At 40.2% G+C, this 13,917-nt stretch overlaps 1 protein-coding gene across 4 annotated transcripts in view; it reads left to right on the top strand.

The window, feature by feature from the left end:
* osbpl11 (oxysterol binding protein-like 11) overlaps positions 1-13,917 on the top strand; it is a 102,446-nt gene that overhangs the window by 46,168 nt on the left and 42,361 nt on the right. For all 4 annotated transcript variants that reach the window (XM_085986514.1, XM_085986513.1, XM_085986516.1 and 1 more), the window contains 2 exons: positions 4,674-4,817; positions 8,309-8,801. In XM_085986514.1, coding sequence (XP_085842640.1) covers positions 4,674-4,817; positions 8,309-8,801 — 637 coding nt within the window. The remainder of the gene's footprint in view (positions 1-4,673; positions 4,818-8,308; positions 8,802-13,917) is intronic.

The following is a 13,917-nucleotide window of genomic DNA, read 5'->3' as shown; positions in this document are numbered from 1 at the left end:
GGCAATACTCAGCAGGTCAGGCAGCATCTGTGGAGAGAGAAACAGAGTTAATGTTTCTCTCCACAGATGCTGCCTGACCTGCTGAGCATTTCCAGCATTTTCTGTTTTTATATAAATGTATACCTAGTTTGTTACCTATGCTGATCTGGATCAGGTTTTGTTGCGATTTAGAAATATCTTGATATATTTACTGGTTCACACTCGAAAGCACAGTGTTTTAAGGATCGATTCACAAAGGTTGTGTGTTTTGCTAACGCTTTGTTCCAAGCCCTCCTTTTTTTCTATTCCCCACCTCCCCCCCCCCCCCCCCCCCCCCCCAAGCTCTCTCTCAGCCACTTCATATTTCCAATATGTTTTTTTATATAAAGCTAATTTAAAACATGTACAGGTGTTCTTTTTATAATAAAAAAAATCAGCTGGTCAGTGTAAAATATCCCAGTATCAAACTCGCTGCTCTTTTTATTTTGTAAACTTTTAATTTTGTCGGGGATTTGGATCAGGTTTCTGTTCCTCCCCCATGACTATCTACTTTTGGCTTACAAGCTCAAGTTCCTGTTTTTCTTCCCTGTGGCTGAGTAATGATGTTCATGGCGTGCAAATGACCTGCTCATGCCCTATTTCTTTGATTACCTCTAACCTACAGATTATTTATTGCTGTGTATAGTGGGTGAGTGGGAAGCCACAGTAATTTGAGAGTGTTATATTTCCTGCAGAATCGGTGTAAACCAAATTTTTTTGTAGAAATTGCATATTGTATACGCAAGTCAGCATCTATCTACCTGCCTTGTACGGGTACCTGTTAAAGTTCAGTTATCTCCATTGCTACAGGTATTTGAATTATTGTGCAATTTCAGTTGCTTAAGCTTGATTTGAGCTGCCAGACAGGTTTATCGTATTTTTTTCTAAATCGTTTTCATTATGTATGCTTATGATTTTTATCAATCTGTAAAATTTGTCAAAATAAAATCTGTTGCATGCTTGCCTGTACTGATTTCATTTTCATGCATCACTGCGCCTAATCCAAAAGTGTACATAAATTTGAGTCATGGTGACTCACACACTGAAACATCTTGCTGTGCCCTCATGAGGAATAAAGCCTCAACAAGGCATGTAAATGCATATACAGTAACTATTTTAAATATACACCCAAAAGGTGCTTTCCAGTATGTAATCTGAGCTGTTCTAGCTGGTTTACTTGTGATCCCAAGACTTGGAGCGAAACAGCATTCGTAAACAGTTTGCTTAAAATTTAAAGCTGTAACAATATTTTGTTTTCAAATTTATGTTGCAGCACCTTCCCAATATAAGTGTGGAAGTGGGCAGGGTTTGCTGGCTATGGTCCACAAAATATTGGGTGTTGGATTTCTTTGATCTGGTTCAATTATAACCTGTTTTTTTTAACTGTATAAACTCCATGTTAAATGAAAGACAAGTGAACTAAAAATTTAAAGATGATATTCTCTAGCAATTATGAATCACTGTTACACTTGGCTAACATAGATAAATTTGTCCTTTTGTCTTCTAATCCTATCTATGCTCAATGTTATTTTATACAATTTGTTATTGCTAAACAGGAAGATGCATTTGGGAAAATTTGAATAATTGCTTTTTTTATAGCTCTAACATCTCAAATCAATTCTTAGAACAATTCTATCCAAGAACTTAAGAATGAACAGATCAGGAAAGACCATTGCAGTCCATCTAGCCAGTCCCAAAGTTGCTTTTTTCACCACCAAAAAACTATCCAGCTCTTGAATGTACTGACACTATCCACTTCCCCATTGTCTGTTCATGCATTCAGCGATAAAAGAAAAGTTTTGTGAATGTTGAAAATCTGAAATAGAAACAGAAAACACACAGTCGGTCTCTCAGTATCTGGGGAAAAAAAGTTAACTCATTGTTTCTGATGTGGGATACTGACCCAAAATTTTTGTGTCTCCACGCTCATCCTGTCCATGAGACCCACTTCCTGCTCCCTCGACCCTATTCCCACTAAACTGCTGACCACCCAACTTCCTTTTCTGGCTCTCATGCTAGCTGACATTGTTAACGGTTCGCTCTCCTCAGGTACTGTCCCTTCTCCTTCAAATCTGCCATCAACACCCCTCTCAAAAAAAAAAAAAAAAAAAAAAACAACCCTTGACCCCTCCGTCCTTACAAACTACCGCCCCATCTCCAACCTCCCTTTCCTCTCAAGTCCTTGAACGTGTTGTTGCCTCCCAAATCCGTGCCCATCTTTCCCACAACTCCATGTTTGAATCCCTCCAATCCGGTTTCCGCCCCTGCCACAGTACCAGAACGGCTCTCTGTCACAGTCACAAAGGTAAACTATCCCTCCTCGTCCATCTCGACCTGTCTGCAACCTTTGACTCGGTTGACCACTCCATCCTCCTCCAAAGCCCTCTCCACCATCGTCTAGCTGGGTGGGACTGCACTCGCCTGGTTCCATTCTTCTCTATCTAATCATAGCCAGAAAGTCACCTCCAATGGCTTCTCTTCCCACCCCCGCATCGTTACCTCTGGGGATTCCCCCAAGGATCTATTCTTGGCCCCCCTCCTATTTCTCATCTACATGCTGCCCCTTGGCAACATCATTCGAAAGCACTGTCAGTTTCCACATGTATGCTGACGACACCCAGCTGTACCTCAGCACCACTTCTCTCGATCCCTCCACGGTCTCTAAATTGACACACTGCTTGTCCGACATCCAGTACTGGATGAGGAGAAATTTTCTCCAATTAAACATTGGGAAGACCGAAGCCATTGTCTTCGGGCCCCTCCACAAACTCCATTCCCTAGCCACTGACTCCATCCCTCTCCCTAACATCTGTCTGAGGCTGAACCAGACTGTTCCCAACCTTGGTGTTGCATTTGACCCCGAAATGAGCTTCCGAACACACATCTGTGGCATAACTAAGACTGCCTATTTCCACCTCTAACATTGCCCGTCTCCGCCCCAGCCTCGGCTCATCTGCTGAAACCTTCATCCATGCCTTTGTTACCTCTAGACTTGACTTTTCCAATGCACTCCTGGCTGGCCTCCCACTTTCTACCCTACGTAAAATTGAGGTAATCCAAAACTCGGTTGCCTGTGTCCTAACTCGCACCAAGTCCCGTTCACCCATCACCCCTGTGCTCGTTAACCTACATTGGCTCCCGGTTAAGCAATACCTTGATTTCAAAATTCTCATCCTTGTTTTCAAATCCCTCCATGGCCTCGCCCCCTCCCTATTTCTGTAATCTCCTTCAGCCCCACAACACCCACCCCCCCCCCCCCCCCCTCCTGAGATATCTGCACTCCTCTAATTCTGGCCTCTTGAGCATCCCTGATTATAATTGCTCAACCATCGGTGGCTGTGTCTTCAGCTGCCTAGGCCCTAAGCTCTGGAACTCCCTCCCTAAACCTCTCCGCCTCTCTACCTCGCTTTCCTCCTTTAAGGTACTCCTTAAAACCTACCTCTTTGACCAAGCTTTTGGTCATTGGCCCTAATTTTTTATGTGGTTTGGTGTCAATTTTTTGTCCTATTACACTCCTGTGAAGTGCCTTGGGACGTTTTACTATGTTAAAGGTGCTATATAAATATAAGTTGTTTAGCAATTGTTTGGCTGTCACGCTTTGGGTAGCCCTGAGGATGTGAAAGGTGCTATATAAGTGCAGGTTTGTTCCTCCTGTCCTTCAAATGCTAATGAACTTGCTGTATATTTGCAGCTTTTGTATTATTTCTTCTTCATACTCAATAAATGGTCAACCTACTGCAGTAGTTGTCCACCTCTTAAAATGACAGATGAGACATGTGACAGAATTATTTCAACTGGTTATTATTGCCATGTAGGTTACTATCTAACATTTTTTGAGCCACCACAAAAGATTCTGGTATCCACTTTTCAATGATCTTTACAACTATCAAGTGCACTGGCATTTCCCATTTTATCTCACATACTTTATTCCTGTATTATAGTGACACTTACTGCAGGAACTGTAACCTTGGTGTTTCTTGCTAAAAGTAATGTTTGGGCTCCCAGATGGTTCAATAAGTAAATGCAACAGGTAGTATAGCTCTGAGCCCTACAGACTGGAAAAGTCCCAGATCCAATCTCTGGTCTGTGTTGAGTGAGCTGATCTCTGGCAGGCCAAGCCAGGGAGTGGGGAAAAAATCAGCCAGGGTTTCACTTCTGATCTCTAACAACTCTCTGCTTGAAGTGTACATGTTTGTAGATGTCTGGTTCAAAGTTGTGTATGATGGCTGCTTTGGTAAATTAGACTATTGATGCCTGCTCTTCAGGTTTGTATATCAATAATGACCACGAACATATGATGTACCAGGAGGCAGCCACCAGCTTCAGATGAACAGTATTGGGACAAAAAAAAATCTAACTCCATCACACTGCTTTGTGGCCTTGATCTTGCAATGAAGTCTGCTATGCATACTGGGAACTATAAATGCAAATTGTTATTACAGTTTTGTTGTACATTACTAGATGAAGTCCTATAATTGGACCTAACTCCCAGGGCCTGTAATTCAAGATAGCGAAGCTCAAACACTGGTTCCTTTGATAACTTAGAGTGTTCATATACCAGTTTGAATAAGAGACTCCTAAGGATATGTTTAGAATCAACTCAATAAAAAAGATAACCCTGATAATCATGTTTACCAATGTAATTTTGCCTTTAGGAGCCTGAGGAAATAAATCCAGATGATGAGACAGAAGATACCTTTGAGAACAAGGAGGAAGATGATCTTGGAGTTGTAGAAGAACAGCGCAGTGTTATATTGCACTTGCTGTCTCAGCTGAAGCTCGGTATGGATTTGACACGAGTAAGTACATAGTATAAAAACTAGCAGTACGGTAAGCATGACAATTTGTAATATTTCAAGTACATGATCTTGCTGCTGTAAAGATTGTTTGTTTGAAGTGCAGTATAGTTGACTTTTAGGAGTGATTGTTTTAATACCTTTCGGCTAACTTGTTTTAAATGTTCTTATGATTACATTTTTAAAAAAATGAAAGGTATAACATTCTCATCTGTATTTTCTTTCTTGTTCTGGTTCCCTGTGAGAAGGAAGAAGAGGTTTGTTTCCACCCTACTTCCCCCCACCCTCCAACTGTGTGTAGTGTGATCTGATCACAAGACGAGTTAAAGAACCTGATGGGAACTGAGTAATAATAGCCATAGAGCATTAATCTAGGGTACTGCTTTGGGGAGTTTACTGAGCCTGACAACACAACTGTTGTACTTCCTATTTAAAGGACAAAATTACTGAGCCATCCTGGGTTATTTACCTATGAATTAATTTAGCTACTGTTCAATTTAGTAATCCATACGGTAGTTTTTTCTTTCTTGCTTGCTTTCTCTTCAATGTCCAAACTCCTTTTAAGGTCAAGCTTCATAAGTAGTACCAATGATTCTGGGCCCTGATCCATGAAGTTCAACTACACTAAAAGGCTTTCTCCAAACATGTAGTTTATTTACAAGTTCTAGATTAGAGGCTTTTATTAAAAAAAATATTAGGAAACTAAGGTGAATAAACTATTGTGCACCAGCAAGGTTGAAAAGATTGGAAGAGAAGAATTGGTAAATCAGTACATAATGACTAGATGAGCCAAAGCTTGAATTTCAAAAACCTGAAGATTGTAGGAGCAAGGAAAGACTAAGGGATGAGAGGAGTTCTACAGTTTTACGGTCAGAATAGGAGATGGTGTGATGACTTTCATTTCAACACAGGGTGGATGTAGAAAGGCGCGAGCACATAGGATGAGGTATTTAGTAGCTTAGAACAGGAAAAGAAAATTCAGAGGGGTACTGACCATTTATAGTACTGCCTAAAGTTACAAAGAGGATGGAAGAGAAAGAAAGATTGATTGCAATTGGGACTGGAGGTAAGAGAGATTGCCAATCGGGCAAGCTTTTTCTTGTACCTGGTTCAGAGGAGTTAACCAACCCAGGTGCAGAAAATAATATTACATTCTTAAGAGTTGTTGGGGTGAAAAGGAATGTATGGCACAAGAGGCGCCAAGCTTCTTAGCAATAGTTTTGGCAGTGAGAGATCCCAATTAAGGTCAGAAAGAATGTCAACTAAAAGAATGATAAAAAGGGTAAAGGGTGGAACTTTTAAAACTAAGGTGGCAGCTGTTAGTTAAACTTATGAAAGACATTAAAAGCTGTGTCTGAAGAATCAAAAGAAACTGAATTTTCATTGGTCTATTGAAGGACATGGAAGGGATTCAGCCATTGCATTTCAAGAGGAATGGAAATTGTGTCCATTGAAGCTGTACAATCTAACAGAAGTTCAGTGTAGTGAGGAATCTTCATTAAGAGTTAATGGGGCTGGATAATGACTAAATGATTTAAGAAGCAACAAAGTATGAGAAACAAACCTCTGAGTTAAATTAAGGAGTCAGAGGATGGCCTTCAAAGGCAGCGCAGATCGTGATTTGAGATGAAGCTAGATGACCATGAACATAGATTTGGTGGGAGATCATATGATGGTAACTTGTTTAGAAGTACATGGTAGCAACCAATATCTTCGATGATATCCTAGTCCTATGTTTTAAGATGTACCATTAAGGCTCAGACATATGACAACTGCCTGGATCACCTAACTTTTACAAGTTGTAAGAGACCAAGTGGATGAAGTATTGTGATTAAAACTAAGATTGTGTGCTTCCATTTGTCCTTTTGAGGTTCTAGCCTATTTCCTCCTCCCTTCCAGCCCAGATTTAGTTTCACTCAAACACTTTGCTGTATGGTAACCTCTATGTTCCTTGCAGGACAAGGGGTCTGCCTCATTTTTGCTGCATTCTGATGCAGAATGGCCATCACTGTTGAGAAGATTAAGTAATTCAAGGCTCCAAATAGAAAGCTGATCCACCTGTTCCTACAAGATGTGCACAAAATTATACAGGCTCGCAGCTGAACCTGTAATTTCTTAACCAGATTCAGTTGTATGTTGAGAAAGCTTCTCAACCAAGTAGCTCCAAACAGAGTTCAAACTGTTAGACATTCAAGTTTGGGCTGCAAACTGTTGCTTATACTGGTCTATATGACCTATCTCTAACGCAGTGAGTTACATTATTCTGGTCACACACTAACCACTATACCACAGGAGAAAGCAATACTTTGAACCTCAAACTCCACGCAAGTAGAGAAGCTAATGATCTGTTAGTTGAGGCTTGCAAGCTGGCACGACATTCTTGGCTTAGGAATTCAGGCATGCTAAATGATTTCCAGTTTCTGTTGGCCAATTTACTTTGAGAGGAAAACACATCTTTATTGAGAACTTTGCTATCAATTAATTGATTTGGAATGGAAAAGGGAGGAAGAATGCATATATAAAACAAGTTGCTTTTAAGTAAAACATATTGCTTTTAAGTAAAACACATACTGGATTTAATGTTGCACATTTGAACAATGCTAAAGCTCTTACTGCAAAATATAAGTTCATGGCTATTTTAATACATTGAATATTTCACACTCGTACTTTTACAGTAGTACAAGCTTTAGGCTAAAGTAATTCACCAAAATTCCCCACAAAAAGAAACCACAATTATTTTCAAACGTGCTTGTACATATGGGCATGCGTTCCAAAGTCCAAAATAGTTTAATGTTTTAAAATATTAACTCAAAATATTTTTGTTTGATTGCAGTTCTTTTTAATATTTTATTACAAAAAACCTGATGATATTTCTCCTTTTAAAAAAGTAATTGTTGTATGAGATTTCTAGTGGTGGTGTAAGTGATGGTAAGGCCTGTTGTGCTAGGTTCCATTCTTAACAGCTAAGGGCTATGTAATAGTTCTTGATAGAGGAAATGAGGAGAAATTGTTTCCACTGGCAAGAGGGTCGATAACCCGAGGACACAGATTTAAGATAATTTGCAAAAGAAGCAGATGGGAGATGATTTTTTTACGCAGTAAGTTGTTATGATCTGGAATGCATTGCCTGAAAGGGTGGTGGAAGCAGATTCAATAGCAACTTTCAAAGGGAATTGGATATATACTTGGGAAAAAGTAAAAAGAGCAGGGGTGTGGACTAATTGGATAACTCTTTCAAAGTGATGGTACACGCATGATGGGCTGAATGGCCTCCTTCAGTTGTGTGATTTTTATGAGGGGCTATGTAATGTGACTTTGTGTAACTAGTAAAGACACTTCAGAATATGAAGAGTCAAGATGGGCCAAATGACTTTCCTAATCCATAATTATCTTGTAAAGAGTCCTTATTTGCTGAAAACCATTTTGTAAAATTTCACCAGGTATGGGGACATTAAGGATGCATTTAAAAGTTTGCTTTTCTGTATCTACCATAGGTGGTTCTTCCAACCTTCATACTGGAAAAACGTTCTTTACTGGAGATGTATGCAGATTTTATGTCCCATCCAGACCTCTTCATTGCTATCACAGATGGTTCTACCCCTGAAGAGAGGATGATCCGCTTTGTTGAGTATTACCTCACCTCATTCCATGAAGGCCGCAAAGGAGCCATTGCTAAGAAACCATACAATCCAATTATTGGTGAAACATTTCACTGTTCATGGAATGTACCAAAAAACACACTGAACAGTAAATCATGCAATACCTCATCACAGAGTTGTCTGCAGAAGACAGAGTGTTCTGATGGGACAGAGGAAAGAGGCCAGTCAGACTATCATTTAAGATTTGTGGCAGAGCAGGTATCCCATCACCCACCTGTTTCAGGATTTTATGTCGAGTGTGAAGAGAAAAACATGTGTGCAAACACTCATGTATGGACGAAAAGCAAGTTCATGGGCATGTCTATTGGAGTTGTAATGATTGGAGAAGGTAAGGATGCAATTGCTTCTGTCTCGAAGAATGTGAGAAGTTGGTGATATGTTGCAAATGTGTCTGTTATCTTATTAAAGTTAATATGCACTGGATTGAAATAAAACCAGATTATTTGGGTCCAATTATGAAACGGCAAATTTACAGCAGCTGGGTTGTGAGTATAAAAAAAAGTATTAAGGAGTTAAGTTTGAGTTTCGAAGTTCATGAGTGGGTATTAGGAGCTGATGCCAATAAAATAGTTGTAAGGAGTATATGTGCAATGTATTATTTGATTAGAAGCTAAAGTTAGCTCAGCATGATGAGACCTGATGGCACAGTAAACTGCACATTTAATGTGTTGCTTCAAGGAGTCGTATAATGTAGATTGGCTCCTATGATTCCGTCAGAGAAATACAAGGGAAAAAATGTAAGTGGTCATGATCTTTCCAATAACCCTTCCCTCTCTGTCAGTGGTGCAGAAGAACCTAAAAGTACAGAGACAAATGATTAACATTGTGGAAGGGAGAGAGTTATCAAATAGTGACCAGTGGCAAGTTCTTTCTCCAAGCTGCTGTCTGTAACTTCCTTTGTGACCTATTAAATGGTCTAGGGGCAGATTAGTCTACCTGCCCCCTCTATGGAATGGTGTTGGTGAACAGGGCTAAAGAGGTATATATTTTATTTGTTGAAGTAATCCTCAGAGTCCATGGGGACTATTGCTTCTCGGCTGAAAGCATTTGGCTTCTTTTTAATTTTATGCCCAAGGAAGTAGTGTTGGAACTTGATTTGTAGCACTACAATTATCTCTACATTAAAAATAGGCTTTAAACTAAACCTGCTATATGTGAGAGAAATCTGGCAAACTTCAGATTGTTCATTTTAACTTTACTCAAGTCACAGATTTACGATTGACTTCTGAAGAAGAGATGTATGGTATATGATTCATGAGTTGTATAGATTTAGTTTAATATGAATTTTTTTTGAATGAAGTATTCATCATGTTCAGCATAGATAACTAGCAATAAAAACTCTGGAAAATGATATTCATTTGAACTTTACAGATTGATGAATAGTTCACACTACAATATTCTGATAAATCAAAACCTATGGTATGCTTGTGATTTAATGCTGTACTGACATATAGGAAATGCAGATATTGTCACTCAAATCATTATGCCTTCTGTTCGTATATCGGGAAGTTGGCAATGTCCATTAACCTGTGTCGCATAACACAACTCCCCTCTTCAAATGTTACAAATTCTGTACGAAAACAATGAACCAGTAGAAGTTTCATGCGTTTATGAAATGACTTAGAAGGTCATGGTCAGGGTTTAGTTGGCCTTAACCCAGTTGAAGTTTGCTATTATGGTTTGTAGTATCAGTTGAAATTTTTGATTACCTTGTACAGGAAACTTTGTGCTATCCGGCACCAACGGGACCGAGCTGTTGCCGTTCCCTCAAAACTGACGGACACTCCAGTGCTAATGTTGAAAGATACGGAAGCTTCTGAGCTCCATATCTGTCAACAAACCCTGTTGCTTAGCAACAGCTTCTAAACAGTCCAAGCGTCTCTGTAGCTTAGCAACAGCTTCAGCAGACCTTGCAGAGCTTGACTGTTGAGGAAAAAAGCAACGAGAAAAACAAACCTAACTAAAACGGCACCTGATTTTTGCCGGTGGCTCGAGCATTCCGGACAGTTAGCCTCCGGATAACGCACAGTTTCTGTAACTTGCTTTGCTTTATCTAAAACTGACTTCTTTTATGTTGTGTTTTCTCAACAAAAACAAATGAAGGGTCTACGGTATTTTGCCTGCTTTGGTTTTCAAGCTGAATCTCCATCATGAAGTATATATCTACTTAAAGCAAATGTTTAGGTTAGAGTTATAATTTTGATTCAGTTGATATGAGCATTGCATTTTCAAGTTTATTAGATTCACATAGTTTTCATTTCCATATCCTTCATTCCAGCATCCTTCACATTCTGTAGGATCAGCCAAGTTGTCATTGAGAAAAATCATAAGGACCCAGTCTCTTTAAGATGTGTTTGATGTTTGTACATGCCTATGTGACTGTCCTTTGTAAATGAGCCTCCCTAAGCTGGTCAGTTCTATTAACTGCTGTCCAACAAAACTATTCCTATCATTGCGGCATTCAGAGCTTTCATATCAAGTAATTTCTTGAAAAAGCAAATCAGCATTGCACTTTCATCTGCTTAGTTTACAAAAGATGTAATTTCTTCAAGCAAGAATCATTGAGACTTGAGCACTGTGTGAATTCCACAGTTACTGTTGAAGTCCATGAATTTTGTCTTTGTTTGGCATTTAACCTACTACAGCATGGCTGTTTGTCAGTTGTATCTGGAGTTCTCTGCCAGTACTGCGTGACAAACTGTAGAGGTGCAAAGAAGATCTCCCAGGAGAGGGTTCACCAAAAGAGCCAGCCCTGAGTATTGACTCAAGTCAATGCAATGACTCGGTGGTGCAACTGAGAAGCGTATACCTGAGAGGTTTGTCTTCCCTGCACATGTTACTTCAGCATTGTGTGATCACGTCTGTCTTTCACATTTGCCATCTCGAGATAGTGCCACCTGCTTCTCTCAATTGTTGCTAGCTAGCACCAAGGCAAGTTACCATCAGGGCTTCTTTTGCAAGTATCTTTAGAAATGATGCCAGCCTCCATCATCTTTTAGTTTAGTTTTGCTGCTGGGATTCTTTCCACAAGTCTTTCTCTTCTCATTCAAATGGCAATTCATCTGCTTGTTATCACTGTTATCGGTATGATTATGTCCTGAAGTCAGACTATTGGGGCTCTGGAACATTTCCAGGTGTTATGCATTACTTCAAATTTTGCAGAGATATTTCCCATTCTTGTTGCAGACTGCTAGAGAGGGAGTAGAGCAGAAACTGATTTAATAAGCAGGTGAGGTCCGAAATAGACTGCATATACAGGGATTTTTCAAGCCTCTTCAAATAGTGTACATTACACTAGCAAGCAACCCTGCTATAGTCTGTCGGGTGCAACTGAAGCTGCTCAAAGCACCCCTCTAAGGAGAGAAATTCCATGTTCCTGCTTGTGGAACTATAGGTAATATGAACATCACCCTCAATAGTATTTTGTTGCCACACTCACTATTATGATTCTTCAACCAAAGGTCATCATAAATCTCGTCAGTGGTCAGTACTACCCAAGTGCCTACAAGGGAATCTTCTTGCCATTTGGTGGATTTTTTAAATATTCATTCACTGGATGTGGGTGTCGCTGGCAAGACCAGCATTTATTGCCCATCTCTAATTGCCCTTGAGAAGGTGGTGGTGAGCCGCCGCCTTGAACTGCTGCAGGCCTTGTGGTGAAGGTACTCCCATAATGCTGTTGGGTAGGGCGTTCCAGGATTTTGACCCAACGCCGATGAAAGAATGATGATATATTTCCAAGTCAGGATCGTGTGTGACTTGGAAGGTAACTTGGAGGTGGTGGTGTTCCCATGTGCTTGCTGCCCTTGATCTTCTAGGTAGTAGAGGTCGCAGGTTTGGGAGATGCTGTCGAAGAAGCCTCGACGAGTTTCTGCAGTGCATCTTGTAAATGGTACACGCTGCAGCCATGATGCACTGGTGGTGGAGGGGAGTGCATGTTTAAGGTGGTGGATGAGGTGATTCATGCAGATTATTTCAACCCAGTAGTAGTAGGTTGTATTGGACAGCCTAGATTTAGGAGTGTGCTATGCTTCCTATAATGGGTAATTTACTGGAATGCTCAGTTATGTAGTTATACATCTCTGAAGCTCTAGACCATGCTTAGAGCAATATTTGATATGAGTGGGTTCTACTGGTGTGTTGTAAATGCCATCAGCAGAACTTCATGGCTAATGACTGCTCAATAGGGTATAGGTCATCATGTCCGAAGACCTTGGCAAGGTCTGTGACTCTTGAAATTTCTGTATCAGGAATTCAGTAATTACTTCTGTCAACATCCTTCAAGCAGGATGTTTCAAAAAGCCCTACCTCCTGACAAGCCACCCCAACCATCCAGCAATTATGCCATTTCTACGTTGCTATGAGCATTCCAGGTGGGACACCACTTCTTTTACTTAACAGCCCAGTGAAGAACCATTGCATCAAATAAGTGAGTCAGGGAAACAGCAAAGGGGCTTACTCCTTACTGAGATTTGTGGAAATGTCCCATTCAGATAATTTGGAAAACCCAGCTTTTGGAAATATATCAGTTTTGCTATGCTCTGGTGCCACAGAGGAGCCTGAAGTTAGAAGGAAGTCAGGAGGCTGTCGGGCCTGAGGCTAGGGCTGACGGGCTACAAGACATGTGTCCACAACAAAGCCCAAAGTTGTGGCATTGGGACGGTGTCTTTTTTCGAGAGGGAGGTTGGAGCTGAGGTTTCGTTGGGTGAGGAACTGTCATGGCAGCTGTATTTCAGTTTTTGTAGAATGTAATTGGTAAGGTAACCACTTAGAAAGGAGAAGAACACAGCATTCAAAAGAAAATTTAAAGGCACACAAATGCAGAAAAGTTGTGAAGCTTTGTAACTTTGGCTCTCTGTATTCTCAGTGTCGGCAGAATATAATATTGAAGCCAATCTCTCTTAGCATGAGTAATGCTGTTATTGCTATATTTTACAGCGATTCCTGCGTAGATCTCTTGGAGAATGCCCTTTCATATATGAAAGGGATGTGGTCATATAACCCAGCTCTCAGCATCTCATTAAACCTTGTATTTAGTTTTCCATAAACTTATGTGTGCATCTTTCAAAACTTTGATGTAATTTATTATTTCTTACATGGAAAGCTGCACACTTGACACTGGCCATGTCTAGCCAAGTCATTGAAGTCCTGACACTGGCGGTTGATTGTCCTCATTTTGTATGGCATGATGACCATATGGTCATTCCTCACGCGTGGTATCAGAATTTAATCTTCTACAGGAAATGACTTCTTTCTTCCTAATTGCCTCCACATAGATCGGCTTCAGTGTAGATTTGAATATGTGGATGCTAAATGGGCCTTGTCTTTCCATGTAGATAGAACCAAGTCAATTTGAAGAGCTGGCTTCTTGTATCACATGGAACTGTTGTCTCCAAGCAAAGATTAACTAGGTGACCTATTGAATTAATTTTATCCTGTTACCA

The sequence above is a fragment of the Somniosus microcephalus genome, chromosome 4, assembly GCF_052327205.1.
Source record: "Somniosus microcephalus isolate GS21.2 chromosome 4, FLI_Smic_1.0, whole genome shotgun sequence".
NCBI classification, from domain to species: Eukaryota; Metazoa; Chordata; class Chondrichthyes; order Squaliformes; family Somniosidae; genus Somniosus; species Somniosus microcephalus.
Note: the sequence above shows the minus strand (reverse complement) of the source record. Positions and strands in the feature narration are given on the sequence as shown.